The following is a 22657-nucleotide window of genomic DNA, read 5'->3' on the forward strand; positions in this document are numbered from 1 at the left end:
CAATGCACCTTTATTCTCTCGTGGAAAGAGACGGTATGTGACAGTGGCAATAGAAATGCAAACTGCTTGTTGCCTGTGTTTCTAAGAAAACATCAAAATGTGCTAAGTTTGATACTCAGTGTAATTTAGATGGAAGCTCTTTTGTCTTATCACACTGCCATATTTCCTATAACATAACATTCTCAGATTGCTCACTCAAATTCAGGATCACGAGACCACGGCTCCTCCTAGCTGAACCAGACGCATGACACACTGGATTGGGTGCCAGTCCATCATATTGCCCATTATTACATACTGAACTAATTTAGAATTGGCCAGCAAAACCAGTACTATGCAAGCAAAGCTGGAGTACATGAAGAAAGTCTCATAAAGGTAAAAGGAGAACGTGTAGACTCCCCATATTGAACAACAAGGTATAAGGTCTGTAAGCCAGGACACTGGCTCCATGAGGGAGCAGCACTAATCACTGTAACGGTATGCCACCCCCAACACACTGTGAAAGCCGGCCCGGACACAGACAGGCGGACACACTAATGTCACCCAACACATGTTTATTGACACTGTCCATATTTACAAGGTGCACACAACAACCCCAAAGTCCTGGCCACGACACAGTGCCTTCTCTTTCTTCAGGCCGCCTCCTTGCCTCCTCCTAAGACCTCGTCTTTCTCCTCCCACCTCCAGACATCATATGAAGGGAGGCGGCCCCTTTATATACGCACCCGGATGTGCTCCAGGTGTCCTCCAGTGAGGACACGCCCCTGTATGGCGGAAGCACCGGCTGTGTACCCGGAAGCACTCCGGGTGTCCCCGATCCTCTTTCCCCCAGCACTTCCGGGTGTGGCGGAAGTGCTGAGGTCCAGGGCTCTTTAGGCCCAGGAGCGCCTCCTGGAGGTGACCACGGGCCCCTACAGGGTAGAGCTTCAAAGGAACCAGAGTGGTCGCCCCCACGTGGTCTGGGGAGGACATAAGCCCTCTTTTGGTCTTCCTGGGCGTCCCGGCCAGGTCGCCACCCCAGTCACCTCTGACAACACATTACATTTAAATATGGTATGTTCTATATATTGGAATACATTGGTCTGGAAATTATTTTTTTACTTTCACCTTTGTAGTCCCATTGCTTTTCAAATTAGTGTCAACAAACCACAGGTTAGGGGTACATGAAATTGGGCTCTACCCTTCACATACCATCCATCCATTTTCTAACCCGCTGAATCCGAATACAGGGTCACGGGGGTCTGCCAGAGCCAATCCCAGCCAACACAGGGCACAAGGCAGGAACCAATCCTGGGCAGGGTGCCAACCCACCACAGGACACACACAAACACACCAAGCACACACTAGAGCCAATTTAGAATCGCCAATCCCCCTAACCTGCATGTCTTTGGATTGTGGGAGGAAACCGGAGCACCCGGAGGAAACCCACGCAGACACGGGAGAACATGCAAACTCCACGCAGGGAGGACCCGGGAAGCGAACCCGGGTCTCCTAACTGCGAGGCAGCAGCACTACCACTGCGCCACCGTGCCGCCCACTTCACATGCCATATAAACCTGTATTTACATTACTATGTGATTGTGTTAATAGGTGAAAGATGCTACATAAAAACAAATACAACTTGAATTGATGTTGTAGTCAGTAAAGACTGGAGTTCCCTGGCTGTCTGATTTAGAGCTAGCTATTTGCTCAGACATAATGACACATTCATGAATGGCATTGTTGTTAGCATTAGGACGTCTTCAAATGGATGCATGTCCTAAGGTGCAAATATAAGGATGTTCTAGTCATCAAATCGTTGACACAAGCTGTTTGTTACCACTGAACCTTCATGAAAGGAGATGGGTCTCAGTCATGTTCACCCTACATGCAAATTCTGTCTGTTCTCCTACCAGGGACCTCAAACTAGACAATGTGTTACTGGACAAGGATGGCCACTGCAAGCTGGCTGACTTTGGGATGTGCAAGGAAGGAATGTTTAAAGGGATGGCAACAGGGACCTTCTGTGGAACGCCCGACTACATTGCCCCAGAGGTAAACTCCCCTTGATTGACCCTGACTTCAATAAGACCCTTTATGTTTTCTTTGACTGGTCCGCTTCAAGGAGACTGTGTAATGACTTTCTCATTACAACTCTTTCACATAAAATAGCTAGCAGAAGCAGTGCCATGGTGGGGCAATTTGAATGATTCTGGGGACTTGTGGGTGTTAAAGCCACTCCTAGAAATGCTAAGCTACCACAAAGCCACTAGGCATAGTAGGCTATTTTAGGCACAATTAATGGTGTTTGTTTCACAAATTTTAAGGTGAAATTAGTTTTATTGTTTTAAATATAACCATGTTTAATTTCAAAATTAAACTTTTGTAGGAGTGAGCCCATTGCTATTGATCGTATTTTTCCTAGAACCCCTTGGAGCTTCCTCTATTGGCACATAGCCACGTGTCAAGACCTTCTGGCACCCCAACTTTCCATCGATGAAAGTCAATGCAGATAGGTTTGTGAGTGTCACTCCAGTTTAGTCCAGAGAGACCACAGCATGGGCCACTCCTCACCTGCACGCTAGGCTTACAACTGTAGCAGAAGCAGCTTTGAGGTGACCTTCTGAGCATATGGACCAGCTTTGGGCCCTCTGCTTAATATTAGTAGAGAGTGCAAAGAGATTTTCTGAGTGTCCCCATCATTGGGACAGCATAATAGAAAAGACACCAGCAAATATTATTATTTAAAGTAGATTCAGGAAATTGATAGAATATGATTTTCTAATACCGTTTCTGTTACTTTTAGAGATAGCAAGGGGCAATAACAGGGTGTGTTGAGTAAAGAGTTTGAATTCTCATGACAAAGTGGCAGCCATTTGCTTAGTTCCTGCTGTCTCATAATTGTTTCCAAAGCTTGAGGTCTCCTAAGGCATTAAGCCCCCTATTCATATAAAGAAGTTGATAGACCTATGACATAAGGCAAACTCATCCCATTACTTCAGATATAACGCTCCAGCACAATTTTTTTGTTTCCTTTTTAGATCCTACAGGAGATGTTATATGGACCTTCTGTGGACTGGTGGGCTTTGGGCGTCCTTCTGTACGAAATGCTGTCAGGTCATGCACCTTTTGAGGCAGAGAATGAAGATGACCTCTTTGAGTCAATCCTCAATGAGGAGATCACCTATGCATCCTGGCTGAGCTCCTGTGCTGTGGACATTCTGCAAGCAGTAAGTTTGGTTAAAGACCATGTAGGGAACCAGCTGCACAGCCATATCACCAGAACAAGAGTTAAAAATGAATTTCTGTGTCACCAAAAACCTGAAATGTGACAGATTTCTCAGTATGGCCATTGGTGTTTTAAAGTGTTACTCAATGTCCTCCCTTTGAATCTATTAGACCCTTCTTCTGACTACTCATATCACTCTTGTCTCAACTCCCCTTGCCCCAGATTTTATTTTATATGACCTGTTTGATGTCACTGCTCTAGCAGTCCTGTCACATGACTCTTCTTAGTCCCTATTGTCCCAACATCTTCACTCTCTTACTTTTTAGGTTTCCACTTTCCGTAACCTTAATGCTGCATGTGTGTTGAGAATCAAAATCAAGGCTTTCATATCTGCATCCGTTTTCCTAAAGTCAACAGTGGAGACCCTGTTAACCATCTACAATCTGTCCTTCTTTTAGATCTTCATCACCTACACCACTGGGGTACTTCACTGATTGCTGTGATTAGTATTTCTCAAAGTGGTGCCCTCCTTCTGTTCTGTCTTTATGAGACAGTACACACTGTACTCTTTATCAATTATCCATCCTTACAATCATAACCATTACCTTTCCACACTCACAAACTTAAATAATATTCTTTGTCTTTGCTCATTTGTTTGTGAAAATTTTACAAATGTTATAATTTCCTTACAGTTTCTGACAAAAAATCCTGCCAAGCGACTGGGATGTGTCGATGCCCAAGGTGGTGAGAATGCTATACCTAATCATCCGTTCTTCAGTAAAATCAACTGGGAGATGCTGAACCAAAGAAATCTGGAGCCACCATTCAAGCCTAGAATTGTACGTATTATATGGGAAAAATGGTGTATGAACATGAGGTTCACAATTTAATTCACCATAGCATAAAATTTGAAAAGCAGTTTCTGACCTTGGAAACGTGTCTGCTCTTTTCAAAGCACACATCCCTTGACATTGTGGGTTTGAGTTACACACAGTCATGTGAAACGTCACGTGGCTTTACATCTAGTTAGAGGAAGATGTAAATATACAGGTGCTGGTCATAAAATTAGAATATCATGACAAAGTTGATTTATTTCAGTAATTCCATTCAAAAAGTGAATCTTGTATATTAGATTCATTCCTTACACACAGACTGATGTATTTCAAATGTTTATTTCTTTTAATTTTGATGATTATAACTGACAACTAATGAAAGTCCCAAATTCAGTATCTCGGAAAATTAGAATATCAATTAAGACCAATGCAAAAAAAGGATTTTTAGAAATGTTGGACAACTGAAAGTTATGAACATGAAAAGTATGAGCATGTACAGCACTCAATATTTAGTTGGGGCTCCTTTGGCCTGGATTACTGCAGCAATGCGGCGTGGCATGGAGTCGATCAGTCTGTGGCACTGCTCAGGTGTTATGAGAGCCCATGTTGCTCTGATAGTGGCCTTCAGCTCTTCTGAATTGTTGGGTCTGGCGTATTGCATCTTCCTCTTCACAATACCCCATAGATTTTCTATGGGGTTAAGGTCAGGCGAGTTTGCTGGCCAATCAAGAACAGGGATACCATGGTCCTTAAACCAGGTACTGGTAGTTTTGGCACTTTGTGCAGGTGCCAGGTCCTGTTGGAAAATGAAATCTGCATCTCCATAAAGTTCGTCAGCAGCAGGAAGCATGAAGTGCTCTAAAACTTCCTGGTAGACGGCTGCGTTGACCTTGGACCTCAGAAAACACAATGGACCAACACCAGCAGATGACATGGCACCCCAAACCATCACTGACTGTGGAAACTTTACACTGGACCTCAAGCAACGTGGATTCTGTGCCTCTCCTCTCTTCCTCCAGACTCTGGGACCTTGATTTCCAAAGGAAATGCAAAATTTACTTTCATCAGAGAACATAACTTTGGACCACACAGCAGCAGTCCAGTCCTTTTTGTCTTTAGCCCAGGCGAGACGCTTCTGACACTGTCTCTTGTTCAAGAGTGGCTTGACACAACGAATGCGACAGCTGAAACCCATGTCTTGCATACGTCTGTGTGTGGTGGTTCTTGAAGCACTGACTCCAGCTGCAGTCCACTCTTTGTGAATCTCCCCCACAGTTTTGAATGGGTTTTGTTTCACAATCCTCTCCAGGGTGTGGTTATCCCTATTGCTTGTACACTTTTTTCTACCACATCTTGTCCTTCCCTTCGCCTCTCTATTAATGTGCTTGGACACAGAGCTCTGTGAACAGCCAGCCTCTTTAGCAATGACCTTTTGTGTCTTGCCCTCCTTGTGCAAGGTGTCAATGGTCGTCTTTTGGACAACTGTCAAGTCAGCAGTCTTCCCCATGATTGTGTAGCCTACAGAACTAGACTGAGAGACCATTTAAAGGCTTTTGCAGGTGTTTTGAGTTAATTAGCTGATTAGAGTGTGGCACCAGGTGTCTTCAATATTGAACCTTTTCACAATATTCTAATTTTCCGAGATACTAAATTTGGGACTTTCATTAGTTGTCAGTTATAATCATCAAAATTAAAAGAAATAAACATTTGAAGTACATCAATCTGTGTGTAATGAATGAATCTAATATACAAGATTCTTCAAGATTTTTAAAACATTGTGTTCGCTTAGGTGAAACGTACAATAATTTTTACCCAGTAAGGTTAAACATCTATTGCATTTATGCCTGGTTATTTGTTGTTTTTAATATATTTGCACTCAATTAGGTGCACATTTAAAAAAATTAATACCGAGCTAGATAGGTTTTTAATATACTGTAACAAAGAGGGGCAATGAAAAAAAGTTGTGAGCCCATTAAAAGAGTCACCATTAAAACCAAACAAGTTCTGACTTTCAACATCATCCCATGAACACTGATGCACTTGTTATAATGTGCAGAAAGATTAAAACATGGTGTATAACCGCTCCTCTGTAGCTGCCTTGAAGTCTCATTGCCATACGGAGGTAACTTCCAGATCAGGGAACAAGCAGTAGACACACAGTGCCATGCCTGGAGAACAGAATGGAGGTGCAATCTCCTGGGAACCACAGCTTTGCAGAGCAGCTCTTACAACTCGGGCGATGCAAAGAGGGACGCTCAACAGCCTTTCTCACACCTTTTCCCCAACTCACTGACAGATTCCCAGTCAAATATTGACTAAAAATGCAATCGATAGACATGAGCCACCTCTCAATATCATAAAGGACTGTCCATTTGTCACTTGCTGGCACTGACTCACACCCTCTCTCTTTATGGTTCTGACTCCAGATCATAACAACATAAAACCAATATTTTTCACCCAGTTATGTGAAATTTGTACCTTCTTTATACATAGTAAGGCACACCTTCAAACATTTATACCCAGTTAGGTGAAACATCTACCATACAGTATTTATAAGTATTCAGACAATCTTTTATTATATACTATATACATAAATAACCGAATTATGTAAAATTTCTTATCCATTTATGACTTCATAAAGACCTATACCCAGTTAAAATTTGAATGTATTCATATCCAGTTTCAATGAATTCTAACATATGTACACCCTGCCTGATCAATTTGTTTATTCCAGTTAAGTGAAGTTTCCAATATAGTTTTGTCTTGTTACTTACCATCTCTAAAATATTTCTCTTGTTTAGGTAAGCTTCTAATATATGAACCTGGTTAAGTAACATTTCTGACTAATTTAGCCATTAACAGAAAATGTTTTACCATTATATATTTAGGTGAAAGTTCAAGACATTTATATAGATCTAGATCACGTGTCTAACATTTTTACACTTGGCCCAGTGACATTTTTTATGTATGCCCTCAAATATACTTATTCCTTGTTAGTTTACATTTTCAATGTTTTCAGACCTGGTTATATTAAGATTTTAATTTATTTTTGTCCAGGTAGATTAGACTTCTAAAATATTTTGACCCATTTTCCATCCATCCATCCATCCATCCATCCTCTTCCGCTTATCCGAGGTCGGGTCGCGGGGGCAGCAGCTTAAGCAGAGAGGCCCAGACTTCCCTCTCCCCGGCCACTTCTTCCAGCTCTTCCGGGAGAATCCCAAGGCGTTCCCAGGCCAGCCGGGAGACATAGTCCCTCCAGCGTGTCCTGGGTCTTCCCCGGGGCCTCCTCCCAGTTGGACGTGCCCAGAACACCTCACCAAGGAGGCGTCCAGGAGGCATCCTGATCAGATGCCCGAGCCACCTCATCTGACTCCTCTCGATGCGGAGGAGCAGCAGCTCTACTCTGAGCCCCTCCCGGATGACTGAGCTTCTCACCCTATCTTTAAGGGAAAACCCAGACACCCTGCGGAGGAAACTCATTTCAGCCGCTTGTATTCGCGATCTCGTTCTTTCGGTCACTACCCATAGCTCATGACCATGAGTGAGGGTAGGAGCGTAGATCGACTGGTAAACTGAGAGCTTTGCCTTACGGCTCAGCTCCTTTTTCACCACGACAGACCGATGCAGAGCCCGCATCACTGCAGATGCCGCACCAATCCGCCTGTCGATCTCACGCTCCATTCTTCCCTCACTCGTGAACAAGACCCCGAGATACTTGAACTCCTCCACTTGGGGCAGGATCTCTCCCCCAACCCTGAGAGGGCACTCCACCCTTTTCCGGCTGAGGACCATGCTCTCGGATTTGGAGGTGCTGATTCTTATCCCAGCCGCTTCACACTCAGCTGCGAACCGATCCAGAGAGAGCTGAAGATCACGGCCTGATGAAGCAAACAGGACAACATCATCTGCAAAAAGCAGTGACCCAATCCTGAGTCCACCAAACCGGACCCCTTCAACACCCTGGCTGCGCCTAGAAATTCTGTCCATAAATGTTATGAACAGAATCGGTGACAAAGGGCAGCCCTGGCGGAGTCCAACTCTCACTGGAAATGGGCTTGACTTACTGCCGGCAATGCGGACCAAGCTCTGACACCAGTTGTACAGGGACCGAACAGCCCTTATCAGGGGGTCTGGTACCCCATACTCCCGGAGTACCCCCCACAGGATTCCCTGAGGGACACGGTCAAACACCTTTTCCAAGTCCACAAAACACATGTAGACCGGTCGGGCAAACTCCCATGCACCCTCCAGGACTCTGCTAAGGGTGAAGAGCTGGTCCACATTTGACCCATTTTGATAAAACTTAATATGTATCTAAATATTAATATATAAATTTGGACAGATTTATATGAATTTAGGGTAGGCTTCTACCATTTATATCCAGTTATTCACTCCCTGCTTAGATCAAATATGTATCAATGTAACATATATCTACCAGTTTAGGCGAGCTAATAGTATATATTTATACAGTTAAGTGCAATTTTGAACGTAATTTTAACAGTAATAACCGGTTTAACCCTCCTATTTGAGATTCTATTTAATGCCAGACAGGTTACATCTAATATAATCAGATGAAGTGGAAAGAGAAAGAAGGGGGTCTGGAGACTTAGGTGAATAAGATATGCTAAAAAAGCGAGCACCTTACAGTTAAAGTTAAAATGTATGATCCAGCTACGGTGGTCTGGCACCCTGCCCCAGGGTTTGTTTCCTGCTTTGTGCCCTGTGTTGGCTGGGATTGGCTCCAGCAGACCCCTGTGACCCTGAAGTTAGGATATAGCTGGTTGGATAATGGATGGATAGATGGATGTATGATCCAGACTTTGTAATGTAGCCTAAATTCATCCATGTTACCGACTAGGAGGGAGTTGCATGATGTTGTTGGTGCCTATTTTTAAACTCTGCAACAGAAATGATCCACTCCATTGTGAACACCCTAAAGATGAGTCATTCTGAACACTAGTGTCTTCAACCAGGCAACTTTTGATGGAGCAAACGTCTTACGGCATCATCCTTTTGTGAAAGCAGCAAGCTGGACCTGCTGTATGTTAAATGTTAATGCCTTTATGTGTAAACCTGTGGAACATCAGGACCAGCCTCACCATCTTACAAGTCTGTTATTGACAGTGACACCTTTTCTTTATTCAAGCAAGATTATCTTTTTTGTGTTGTTTGTTGTTTGTTTATTGTTATATATATATATATATATATATATATATATATATATATATATATATATATATATATATATCAGTTCATCGAAAGTATTCACAGCATCACTTTTCCACATTTTGTTATGTTACAGCCTTATTCCAAAATGTATTAAATTAATTTTTTTTCTCAGAATTCTACACACAACACCCAATAATGACAACGTGAAAAAAGTTTACTTGAGATTTTTACTAATTTATTAAAAATAAAAAAATTGAAAATTCACATGTACATAAGTATTCCCAGCCTTTGCCATGAAGCTCCAAATTGAGCTCAGGTGCATCCTGTTTCCCCTGATCATCCTTGAGATGTTTCTGCAGCTTAATTGGAGTCCACCTGTGGTAAATTCAGTTGATTGGACATGATTTGGAAAGGCACACACCTGTCTATAGAAGGTCCCACAGTTGACAGTTCATGTCAGAGCACAAACCAAGCATGAAGTCAAAGGAATTGTCTGTAGACCTCCGTGACAGGATTGTCTCGAGGCACAAATCTGGGGAAGGTTAAAGAAAACATTCTGCTGCTTTGAAGGTCCCAATGAGCACAGTGGCCTTCATCATCCGTAAGTGGAAGAAGTTTGAAACCGCCAGGACTCTTCCTAGAGCTGGCCGGCCATCTGAACTGAGCGATCGAGGGAGAAGGGCCTCAGTCAGGGAGGTGACCAAGAACCCGATGGTCACTCTGTCAGAGCTCCAGAGGTCCTCTGTGAGAGAGGAGAACCTTCCAGAAGGACAACATCTCTGCAGCAATCCACCAATCAGGCCTGTATGGTAGAGTGGCCAGACGGAAGCCACTCCTTAGTAAAAGGCACATGGCAGCCCGCCTGGAGTTTGTCAAAAGGCACCTGAAGGACTCTCAGACCATGAGAAACAAAATTCTCTGGTCTGATGAGACAAAGATTGAACTCTTTGGTGTGAATGCCAGGCGCCACGTTTGGAGGAAACCAGGCACCGCCATCACCAGGCCAATACCATCCCTACAGTGAAGCATGGTGGTGGCAGCATCATGCTGTGGGATGTTTTCAGCGGCAGGAACTGGGAGACTAGTCAGGATAAAGGGAAAGATGACTGCAGCAATGTACAGAGACATCCTGGATGAAAACCTGCTCCAGAGCTCTTGACCTCAGACTGGGGCAATGGTTCATCTTTCAGCAGGACAACGACCCTAAGCACACAGCCAAGATATCAAAGGAGTGGCTTCAGGACAACTCTGTGAATGTCTTTGAGTGGCCCAGACTTGAAACCGATTGAACATCTCTGGAGAGATCTTAAAATGGCTGTGCACCGATGCTTCCCATCCAACCTGATGGAGCTTGAGAGGTGCTGCAAAGAGGAATGGGTGAAACTGGCCAAGGATAGTTGTGCCAAGCTTGTGGCATCATATTCAAAAAGACTTGAGGCTGTAATTGCTGCCAAAGGTGCATCGACAAAGTATTGAGCAAAGGCTGTGAATACTTATGTACATGTGATTTCTCAGTTTTTTTATTTTTAATAAATTTGCAAAAACCTCAAGTAAACTTTTTTACGTTGTCATTATGGGGTGTTGTGTGTAGAATTCTGAGGAAAAAATGAATTTAATCCATTTTGGAATAAGGCTGTAACATAACAAAATGTGGAAAAGTGATGCGCTGTGAATACTTTCCAGATGCACTGTATATATATATAAATATATATATATATATATATATATATATATATATATTGTGGACTGGGACCCGGACACAGGCAGACGGACATCTTAAGTTCACCACACACTGTTTATTTACACTACTATTTACACAAATTACGTGCACTCACACACCCCAGTACCTCCAGCACCGATTCCCCCAATGTCCAGGCCACACTCTTCCAGTCACTGTGCCTCTCTTTCGACCACCTCCCGTCCTCTACCGAGCTCTGTCCTCTTCCACCCGACATCCACTGCTGACTGGAGGGAGGCGGCCCCTTAAATGGGAACCCAGATGGGCTCCAGCTGCTTCCCGGCAATCAGTCCTGGCCACACCCCAGTGTGGCGGAAGTGCCTCTCCAGGGTTCCTCAAGCACCAGGGCGCCCCCTACCCGTGGCCCCCGATACAACCAGGGCAATCGCCCCCTTGCACAAGCCCTCCTCTGGTCCTCCTGGGCGTCCCGGCCGGGCTCCAGCCCCGACCGGGTCCCTCACGGGATACTCTGGCATCGAGGCGCCGCCTGGCGGTGGCCACAGGTCCCTACAGGGCTGGGCTTCCAAGCCCTGTACACGAGGCCCCCAACATAACCAGGACGGACGCCCCCTCGCGGTCTGGAGGAGGCACAAGCCCATATATATATACTGTGGTGGGCTGGGGTCCTGCCCAGGGCTTGTTTCCTGCCTTGTGCCCTGTGTTGGCTGGGATTGGCTCCAGCAGACCCCCGTGACCCTGTAGTTAGGATATAGCAGGTTGGATAATGGATGGATGGATATATAAATATATATATATATATATTGTGACTGGGTAAAACAAATCAGAATATGCTAAAGAAATGTTGGGGTACCAGCTGGGTCACCCTTTTAAATAAACAAAACAACAGTTATAGGCACTCAGGAACACAAACAGAAAATAAAGTGGCTTCAGGCAGCCTTAAGCACTTGTTTCAGTCTAAGGGGCTTTGTCCACTTTGGTTGTCGGGTCAAGATGTTACACCATCTTCTAGGATTAACTCAGTTTTATGGAGTCTGTAATGGACGGGATAAGTCTTCTTGGGCATTGTGGGTGGAGCTAGGTGACCTCCTTAGGTGGCTATGGGGAAAAGAGAGGGTAATGTTAGCGCCAGCCCCCCCTCTCGTCCTGAGGTGGTCTGCTTACCTCCTAATAGTCTGCAATGTGGTCTTCAGGTGCATATGCTTGAAACTAAATACCTTATTTCTTCTCTTGTGCTTCTGTAAAGTTTTATTTTATATCTAATCTATATACCATTACAGGAGACTTTAATATAGTTTTACCAATTTAAGTATGTACTCCTTTGGCCACAATTAAGGGCAGTTATGTGAGGGAGCTCATTTATTTAAACCTACTTAGTTGTGTCTGCCAATGTGGTTATAGTCTGGTGAATCATCTGATATACCCAGTTAAGTAAGGCACCCTAAAAATTGCTCCATGGGCGCTGTACAACGGCTGACCCTGGGCTCTGCAAAAAAGATCATGCGAAAAGGTAATTTCCTCTCTGGGATTAACAAATGAACAAATGAAATCTAATACATTTATTCTAAGCTAGCTACAGTATCGTACCTGGTGTTAGTTGGGTGAGAAAGTAGAAATGTGTTAGATAAAAATGGAAGTAAAAATTACGTATTACCAATCTTTATTACACTCCAATCTGTTTTATTTAGTGTTTAAGTATTGTTAGAATCTGAAAGCATCTTTATACACAATTTTCTTGCTTTTTTGTTGTAGTGCAAACAACCCTACATAGCAATAAATCACTTTAGAAGCAATTTGGCCCCATCTGAGTGGCATGGGGCCTTGAAACAAATGAAAAGACAAATGTTTGATGAAAGAAAAGTTTCAATGTAATTGGCAGCAGTCAAACCCAGATGTCTTCTTTATGATACAAGTGCACTAAACACGACACCGCCATCACAGCCTGAGCAGCACTATATCTCCGTTGGTTGATCACACTAACATTTCTCACCACTCACTCCAAATCTGAGCCACCCCACCAACCCCTGGGGTACGAAAGACAAAAATGATGTGTCAAAAATATGACTTTTAGTGAGAGGTAGCTGTCTGCTAAATTTCAAGTCTGTAGGCTTCATAAAGAACAAACAAACCAATAGAGAGTGTGTCTTATACCGTAGATAGAGATGATGCTAAATTGGTTTCTTTTTGATAAATCTTCACTCGGTACGGTAGTAGGTATTTGTCAGGTGTTTGGTAAGTAGTATGGTAGAAGATGTGAAGTCCAACAAGTTGTATGGTTGAAGGTTTACCAAGCAGAGTATACATTGTGTCTTTCTGAATTCTTGAAGGCGTGGGCTCAATGATGTGCTGAAAATACTCCTTAGGATTTGCAAGCCATGTCGACAACAGTTGTATGTTGCTTTTTTTATTAATATATAATTCTATTCATCAGTTTATGTAGACCTTTTTAGTTTTTGTTTAATTTGGTGACATATGCAATAATCAACATAACAATTTGGGTTCAGAACTGTTTCCTAGAGTTGCCTCATGACCCTTTATTAATCAGAGCAAACCTCGGTTGTGTTTCAGAAATCATATGATGATGTGAACAACTTTGACCCAGACTTCACCAAAGAGGAGCCCATCCTGACACCCATCGAAGACCAGATGTTCCATACTGTCAACCAAGATGAGTTCAGACACTTCTCATTCACTCGGGCGGACTTGATCAGTTTGTGACCTGCTGGGAGCTACTCAGTGCCAACCCATATGCCAACCTGACAAAGTTTTGTTTACTTAATTTCAATATTTAATAAAAGGACCAGCAAATATGCTGTACTTGAACACATGGACTACTTTCTGGGTGTTAGCTTTGTACTGTAGTTGTTGCTTCAGTGATATTTATTAACAAGTAGATGGCAAGGAAACTTGGAGATATGTTCAACAAAGAGCCACTTGTATTTTTGATGAACAACAGGCATATTGTTATTTAAGGCTTTTTAGCCAATTTTCACCAGTATTTGCAACATGAGGGATTATTGTTATTTAAATAAAATTGACATTTTGTTGACTTTCGTGCAGCCCTATTGTGTTTCTTGCAACTTGTTGTTGACATTCATATGAAGGCCGACACAAACACAAGAAAACTGTGCCTGTAACTATTTTTATTTAACAAATTAAGAAAATGAACTATAATCACGTTAAAAATAGTTCTCTTCTGAGTTGACACACAGCTGCATGCGATTCTGCCAATGTTCAAAGCATCTCCACAGATCATTTCCAGAGAGGCTGTTGAGGATCTCCGTTGTTTTCGCTTTCACATCTTCTACAAACGAAAAATGGGTTCCTTTGAGCACCGACGTGTACCACTCAAAAACACGTGCACACTGTAACCCTCAGTCAATAACTGAAAAGTTTCCATTGTGGATCTCATCAGCTTCACAAGAAACTTGATGTTAACTTGCTGTTCACTCTTGAACTCCGACATTTTCTGAACGAGGCTAAGAAAACATCTATATTTGAAGATGTGTCCATTTGTACTGAGTGAAGCGACCGAGTTGAGACTTTTCGCACTGTGACATGTTATAAAACGTTCTATAACAATCTTTTTGTTTCTGTTGGTTCCTGAACTATTGGGTTAATGTTGTTTTCTTTGTGTAAGACCACATACACTCCTTACTATTTGGTTGTAACTTTTCAGGTGATGCTAATGACAACGGTGGATCTGATAGGCACGTATTTGTGTCATACCTGCGTGTTTTCTCATCTAAACCACATAATGTTGGTCATAATTTTCAGACTTGCCAGCTTGTTCATTGTTGAGATGTTTATGAAGTCTGTACAAACAAAACTATCCTTCTGGTATGGCATTGGCACATCTCCTGTTTCAAGGGATGTGGTGGGCACGAAGAGGCTGGGGGCAAAGTAAGTATCTTACAATAATGTGAAGGTATTATCATTGAAGGAGATCTTGAGAGGGTTGACTTTCCCAAAATTCTGCTCCCCCTTCTCTAGTGTTGTACGTCTAAATGGCATAGATTTCTTTAATATTGTCTCACTGCAATCTAGTGTAGCTACCACAGGCCAAGATTGCCATCTTGGAAAGGTCCTTCAGCTAGGCATCGATAGACTGAAGGTGTTTGCTACTATTGCTTTCATAGTGGTCAGTCCGTATTTCTTTATTTTCACACTTTCTTTGACTTTGTCAAAACAGAAGACTATTAAGCTCTGAATAAAGCACGTATTTGATGCCAATTGTATAAGCAATTTTTTTTTCATGTAATCTAACACAGTACTCTAATTTAACTCATCGTAAGGTAACTCATAACCGTTTTTTATTTTTTATGTTTTCTAATGACAGCTGTGTTTATTTAATATTTGTCCAATGGTCTCACAAGAGGCTCAGTTATACTCGTTCCAATGATGTCATCTGTCCCCCATCATACTGTTTGGATGTGCTAATGATTACTTTTTATCGTAAGTCCTTTATTTGTGTAACTGTGGTCATAGGGCAGTGAGGAACACAAGCAGGTAAATATTGACATTGCAGGAACATGAAGAATGTTTGATGAGGACAAACTTTGGTTACTCCAAACTCACATATGATAATCCCTTGTTATGTAGAAGTGAAGTCGTCAAAGAGAAGACAGAGAAGCTCGCATTTTGTGTAGATACTTGATTTTTAATTTCTTGTACACTAGGTTGTTACACAGACTCACATTTAGACAGTCTTTTATAAATGTTTGAATTAAACTATGATTTTTTATAGTGTTTGTGTTCCAAATTTATCTTGCTGTTTTTAAAGGTTACAGAATAGGTGGTACAAATCTCAGTCCGATTATTGACTACAACAACAAGAACAATATTTATTTAAATAGCACATTTTCAAACAAATAATGTAGCTCAAAATGCTTTACAGGATGAAGAAAGAGAATAAAAGAAAGAATATAAAAATAAAATTAAGCAAGACTCATTATTCTATACTAATAAAAGGCAAAGCCCTCACTCCCTTACTCACTCATCACTAATTCTCCAACTTCCCGTGTAGGTAGAAGGCTGAAATTTGGATGGCTCAATTCTTACAGCTTGCTTACAAAAGTTGTGCAGGTTTCATTTCGAAATTCCATGCATAACGGCCATAACTGAATCCTACTTACATACATATATACGTCCATAGCCTGCAGCTCGGTCGCCGTGTGAGGCGGGATTGCGTCCTGCGTCCCCCGGCCTCCCACATAGTTGGCTGCCGGCCTATATTGCGTCCCCCATTCCCACGCTTCCCACGTAGTTGGCAGCCTGCCTTATATACATTTAAATGCTTAAACGAGCAGAGCAGACACGCTAGCAAAGTACTTCTACAGTGACCAGACGTCCCGGTTTACCCAGGACAGTCCCTATTTTTGAATCACCCGTCCCAGCGTCCCCGAAAGATCAGGAAATGTCCTGGCCTTTCCGACAAAATGCATACTTTTCCCTAGAGGCCTAGACCCAATTTAGTCTTTCTGATTCCATATCATACTTTCTACCCATCATGACGTCAGATAGTTAGTCGACCTTCTTCTGAGTGTGACGCCTGCTGGTGGCCATTGTTTGCAGTATGGAAACGCACGGAAGGCGAGAAGGCGAAAGCGGACGCATCGTCAGATGGTATCGACCGTGCCTTGTGATACGACACGTTTTGGCTATGCTACACCCTGAGACATGAATTGTCTTATTATTCCAGCTGTGAGCCTGATATAAGAGCTGATTCAGTCATTCACTCATCAATATGGCGTTCGAGGTGAGCCGTTTTCACTGAAGTTAAAGCTTAAAAGAGTTAAACTTGCCAATTTATTTTGTAGGACAAAATTGAAAGTGCTGACAAAGTTATGTTTTTTTTTTAACTTTAATTTTAGCTCTTTATTCTTTAAGTAAGTACTGCTGTACACACATTACTGTATCGTCTCAAGTCTGCAGACTGTACTCTCTGTAAATTTCGTCATAGTTGTGAATCTGATAATATTAATTCATATATTAATAATGAATGAATATTTGACACAAGTCACAACAACATTTGCGGATGCTTGCCTGTTCCTTACACTTACAGCTGTATTTTACTTTGTTTTCCTTTAGTTTAGAGTGCAGAGTGACATTGCTTCTTCCCTTGCCTCTTTGGAATTTGGTTTGCTGTTTCTTCTTTTGAAGTTGGGACATGCACTAGGAATAGCACATGTACGTGGGATGCAATATTGTGAATGAAGCCCGTTTATCCTGCAAGTGTAACTGACCTAATAATGAGTTTATTTGCTCTTCAGGAAAGCGTGTCTTTCAGTCAATTTTCACAAACTGTTTTTGGCAAGATCTAGCCTGTAATTTCATGTAAAATAGCATACAATGGTATAGAAACCTACTTTGAAAATGGGTATATGTTTGTGGTTTAATCATATGATTGTTTCAAATGGAAGAAACTCATACAGAATAAGATGCAGGAAACACGAAAATAGCCATTTCCATTATTAAAGTCTATCTGGCTTCTGGGAGGCTCTGCCCCCTCCGGCCCCCGCCTGGTGTCCCAGGTTGCCCCCAGAAAAATCTGGTCACTGTACTTTAGCTAAATAATACATTAATTAAACAATTAGAAGACCTGCAAAAGAACCTAATTGAGGCAACTATTTTTACTGGCAGTTGATCAGGGGAGAGAGTTTTTATTCCTTGCATCCCCGTTATACCCTCTGATCTCCTATTTCAATTCAAATGTCTCCAATTTCCAGTAAGACTCTGCGTTGCAATAACAATTAATACGTCTCAGGGACAGACCCTACAAAAGGTTGGCATTGATTTGAGGCAAGATTGCTTTTCACATGGCCAACTGTACGTTGCATGCTCAAGAGTAAGCTCAGCACACAGTTTGGTCATATTACAACAAGAGGGCCGAACTGACAACGTGGCATTCAAAGAGATTCTTATCAAATAATTATTGGTATATTTTCCCTCAGTTTAAAAAGGTTTACTTTTCTTCTTAATAAAAATTTAAAAGCAGTACTTCGCCGCTGCGAAGCACGGGTATTTTGCTAGTATAGAATAAAAGTAAGGTGCGATGGTCAGGAGGACAGAAAAAACAAAGAAAACTCTATAGACAACTGGAGAAAAAAAAACAAAAAACAAAATCTGCAGGGGTTCCAAGGCCACAAGACCACCCAGCCCCCTCTAGGCATTCTACCCTAACATAAAAGATCTCAATCAGTCCTCATGGTTTTTAGGCTTCACATGGAAGAATTTGATGATGACGGTCATGTGGATCTCTGTCCTTCAATCCATCAGTGTAGAGTTTGCATGTTCTCTTGGTGTCCTCCCTCATCACAAAGACTTTCTTATCTTTTATCCAAGGAGTATTGCCTGCTTTAAGTTTACTTATCTTGTTTTTGAACTATTCTGTCATATAGGTTTTGTTATTATATCATTTTTGTTAATATGGTTATGTTTACTTACAGTTTAGTATTTATGTATTGAGTATTTTTGATGTTCATTTATATCCCTTTCTTTCTGTGAATGGAACCGCAAAAGGTGGGCCTACCACTACGTCACTGCTGGGCTGGCTAACAGCCCCTCAGAGGTCCACTAACTGCTGTTAAATGTGTTTCTAGTAAGTATTGTTCTTAGATTTTTCTGATTTTTTTTAATAATTGTTTGTTTTGTCATTTTGATACGTAAATAAATTCTATATTGTATAAAATTTTTTTTTCCTGTTTCTCAAGCCAGAGGTTTGATGGTTTATCCTCTCCCTTTAAGGGTATTTTCTGTATTTTGAACACTTAAATCATCTTTTTGAACCTTAAAAGTTTGAGGGCTTGTGCAGGTTGCAGCCTGCCTGTTGCATTTGGGTTAAGCTGTCTAAGGTTAGGCCTATCTCTAGGCAGGCCAGTGAAAGATCTACCTTATTGTTATACAATACACAATACAATACAATTTATTTTTTTATAGCCCAAAATCACACAAGGAGTGCCGCAATGGGCTTTACCAGGCCCTGCCTCTTGACAGCCCCCAGCCATGACTCTCTAGGAAGACAAGGAACAACTCCCAAAAAAACCCCAGTAGGGAAAAAATGGTAGAAACTTTGAGAAAGGCAGTTCAAAGAGAGACCCCTTTCCAGGTAGGTTTGGTGTGCAGTGGGTGTCAAAAAGAAGGGGGTCAATACAATACAATACAATACACAGAACAGAACAGAACAAATCCTCAATACAGTATACAAATAATAAGCACACTGCATGGCTGAGGTCAAAAAACAGGTAGAGGTCACAACTATGACAACAAAATGTATAAGTAACCAAGAGTAAAAGGCAAAGCAAAAGTCAAGGAATAAAAGGTGTGATGGATGGCCGGGGGGCCGATATTTTTCAGGACCTAGGGAGTAGATATGCACAGGGTACTGCCTCCCCTGGAGCGCTAGAGGGCAGCTCCCCTGTGTTCTTGTGGCTCCACAGATTCCCATAGGGCTTCATGGGATTTGGAGATTGGGACAGCCCTGTTGGATTCCATGGGAGCTGCCGGGGGGCTGCAGAGCCCTACATTAGGCTTCCACCACTCCTGGGAGTGATTCTAGACCTGGCTAATGAGCAACCTGGAGCACTTCCAGGAGCAGCATAAAAGGAACCACCTCACTGCACTAGGGGAGCCAGAGTCGGGAGAAAGAGGGACGAAGCTTGCCAGAGGAGGAGTGGAGGCGGAACAAGAAAGAAAAAGGAAGAAAGAAGGACTGCATTGCATTGTGTTATGGTGCTTGTACTGTGCTGTGTTGTGGGGAGTGAGCAAAAAAGGGCTTCCATACATGAATAAAGGTGTCCTGTGTGGTAAGCCTTATGTCTGTGTCTGTCCTTGTCAGGGAAGGGTGGTTATAGCACCTTCTGGTGGCCACAAAGAATTTTAGAAAACCTTACACTACAAATTACTTGAATTGAAAGCTGACCTTTGATAATTTCTTTTAAAAGTTTGTCAAGAATATCAACCGAGGTTCAGCATAACGAAGGATAGAAGGACACCATATTTATAATGTCATATTCAATGACATCGATGATGTGTGTTGCTTATGTGATGGTGCTCAGATTATTTCATAACCAACAAAAGCAAAATGTTCATAAAAATAAACTTTCTAAAATTCAATTCAAAATAAAATGTAAACCATGGAAATGAATTCTTCAACATAAAGAAACAAACTGAATAAACTAGCACAGCCGTTAAGCACCATGCCTGGTTTGTGGGTCCTTTTGGAGGTCTTTCATCCAGTTCACCATGTTTGCAAAGCTAATCAATCCATTAGGTGACATAGGCAACCAACTTGAGTACCACCATACAAGGGGCTCCATTTAGATAACTCAAGGGACGTGTGACTCAAACCACGTTGGTAGCTTTCCCCCTGGTCCTTGATGTCTCGTGGTAATGACTGAGCACTCCGGACACCAAGTAGCGATGTTCAGGTAAGTTAAGGCCTTCGGTCATCACTGCGAGTTTTTGTCGCCATTTCGTAGCACATATTAGATTATTTGGAAACTCAGCAATATCCTCATGTGACTGACTGTGGTGTTTGCTTGAATGTGCCCTGCGATCGATCTACACACCATCCAGGGCCACTTCTCACCCTGTACCCAATACAGCCAGGATTAGCACTGGCTACTTATGGCTCAAACATTGATTAGTGGTTAGAAAATGAATGGAGGGGCAATTTGCAACTGTTTGACTCTCCACTGTATATTTATACAGTGATACCAAAAAGATATTAACATCAACATCAATATACTGTATATCAACATCAAAACATTATCAACACAGTGACGGCAAGCTTTATGCTTATACAAAATTAGAATTAAGACATTGATTGTCTACAGTTAAAATTTCAATGTCTGCCGAGATTCTCTGAAGCGCTGCCAGTATGGATTGTTTTTGTTATCAAAGTCCTCGATTAGCACACTACTTGACTTATAAAGGTTTTCAAGGATATCTGTTAACTTATCAGACTTACTTACAAATACATTTACAATACGTTTCTTCACTGTTTAAAGTGGAAGTATGTGAGCACACTTTTTAAATCTTTGTTTAGGCTTCACATAGCTTAGTTTTCTATACTGCCTTATTGTGATTTTAAAGAATGTGTCCCCCTGACAAATACACTGCATTAATCAAGTTGTAGTCCAATTCAAGCAGACTTATAAATTAACGCAAGAAATTTTACACATAATTTTGGACATCAATGACAGCCATTCTAAACTTTTTCCTTTAATGATGCCTGGCATTATGTAAAATCAAGTGCAGCGCTCTTGTTTCTCGGCGCCAATGGTGATTTCAGTCTCAACCAGCCACTAAGTCAGATGTTTTCTGCTGGAACCATTCACTAAATGAGCGCCAAGTTTCTGACTAAAGAGAAATGCCTTCCCAAAACTGGCTCCTCACTTGTGTGCTTCATTGTTCAGCAGTGCCCACTAGCTTGATTTATAGGTCCCATCTGTACTGTTTTCCTAATGTTCTCATCTGCTTGATTTGCACTTGATTACCTGTTACCTTTTGTCACACATGTGTGTCTGAGGATCTCGTCCAAGGTATGTAACCACCTGTCAGGATGGGAGAGGCCATCACTAATCGTATTCTCTTCTTTTTCCTCTGTAGCAGCACAAAGTCGCCAAATGACGGAACTTGACCACGCCCCTTCTGGTACATCGCCGTTAAAAGACCGAGATGTCCGAAGGAGAATGTTACTTAGCTGACAAACAACCCGCAAGACAGAGCTCCTGAAGGACAGACAATCCTTCCCTTATTCTGGGATTACTTATCTCTCAATTGTCTTGTTTACTTCATTAAGCCCTAACCTGGGCATAATACGCTAAGACAGGTATCAGCTTTGTTTCTTTCAGCTTCTTATTAAAATGGACGACCTGATCGGCTTCCCAACTATTGATCAACTTGCCTATCATCCCTGCATTTGGCCATACGTTAGAAAAAAAATCTGCAGATTAATAAAAGTTTAAAATTTAGATTTAGGTAGAACTGCCTAAATGAACCATAAAATATAATTTCATTTCTTTGAACACCAACTGTTGTGCTGTAACTGTATATTTAACGATAAATGTCATAAATTGTTCATAAATTGTATACATTATAATATGAAGTAAGTTTTACATTAACACATTTAAAACTTCACCATTACAAAAAAGTGCACAAATACTGTTAACAATATTTTAATCACAGAAAACATTATGGCAAACTATACATTTTCTTATTTTAACTAGTTTAACTAGAAAATATATGCATAGCGTAATATTCTGGTACAACGTAGTTAAGTGATGTTAAACTTGTAGTTGTTTTCTGTTATTTATTTACTTCTTCAAAGAGACGTTTTTGCTTTTAAAATATTTTGTCACAGGGATATATGAGTGGTGTGTGATGAAGATTTACTCTGACCGCCACTGTGCAGGCCTAAGCACCAGGCATGTGCATGCAGCCATTTCAGTTGCTCATGGTGACTACTAGGAATCTGTTTGGCTACAGGAGCATTCATCAGACATGTAAATGAGGAAAATTCTCTTATACAATACAATAAATAACAATAAATAACCTCTCTCAATGTAAATCTGAATCAATAAACTATAATTGCAATAGTGCAGAACCCACAAATTCCTGGAATTGTTACACAAACGTTTATTACATACCTGTAAGTAATTCCATTTTAGTCACCATCAAAATATGTAAGATGTAATATACTTGTCCCAGTGCTACTTCCATTCCTAGAAACATTTCCCGTACCCATAT

The 22657-nt window shown here is 41.6% G+C and overlaps 1 protein-coding gene across 1 annotated transcript; it reads left to right on the forward strand.

The window, feature by feature from the left end:
* The first annotated feature begins 1697 nt into the window (after nt 1–1697).
* Nucleotides 1698–13960, forward strand: LOC120518963 (protein kinase C eta type-like). The gene is made up of 4 exons (XM_039742007.1): nt 1698–2031; nt 3018–3206; nt 3898–4044; nt 13475–13960. Exons 1-4 carry the CDS (start codon nt 1852–1854, stop codon nt 13622–13624), a joined length of 666 nt encoding a protein of 221 aa, XP_039597941.1. The 5' UTR covers nt 1698–1851; the 3' UTR covers nt 13625–13960.
* The last annotated feature ends 8697 nt before the right edge of the window (nt 13961–22657 follow it).

This window comes from Polypterus senegalus, chromosome 18 (assembly GCF_016835505.1).
Source record: "Polypterus senegalus isolate Bchr_013 chromosome 18, ASM1683550v1, whole genome shotgun sequence".
NCBI lineage: Eukaryota > Metazoa > Chordata > Cladistia > Polypteriformes > Polypteridae > Polypterus > Polypterus senegalus.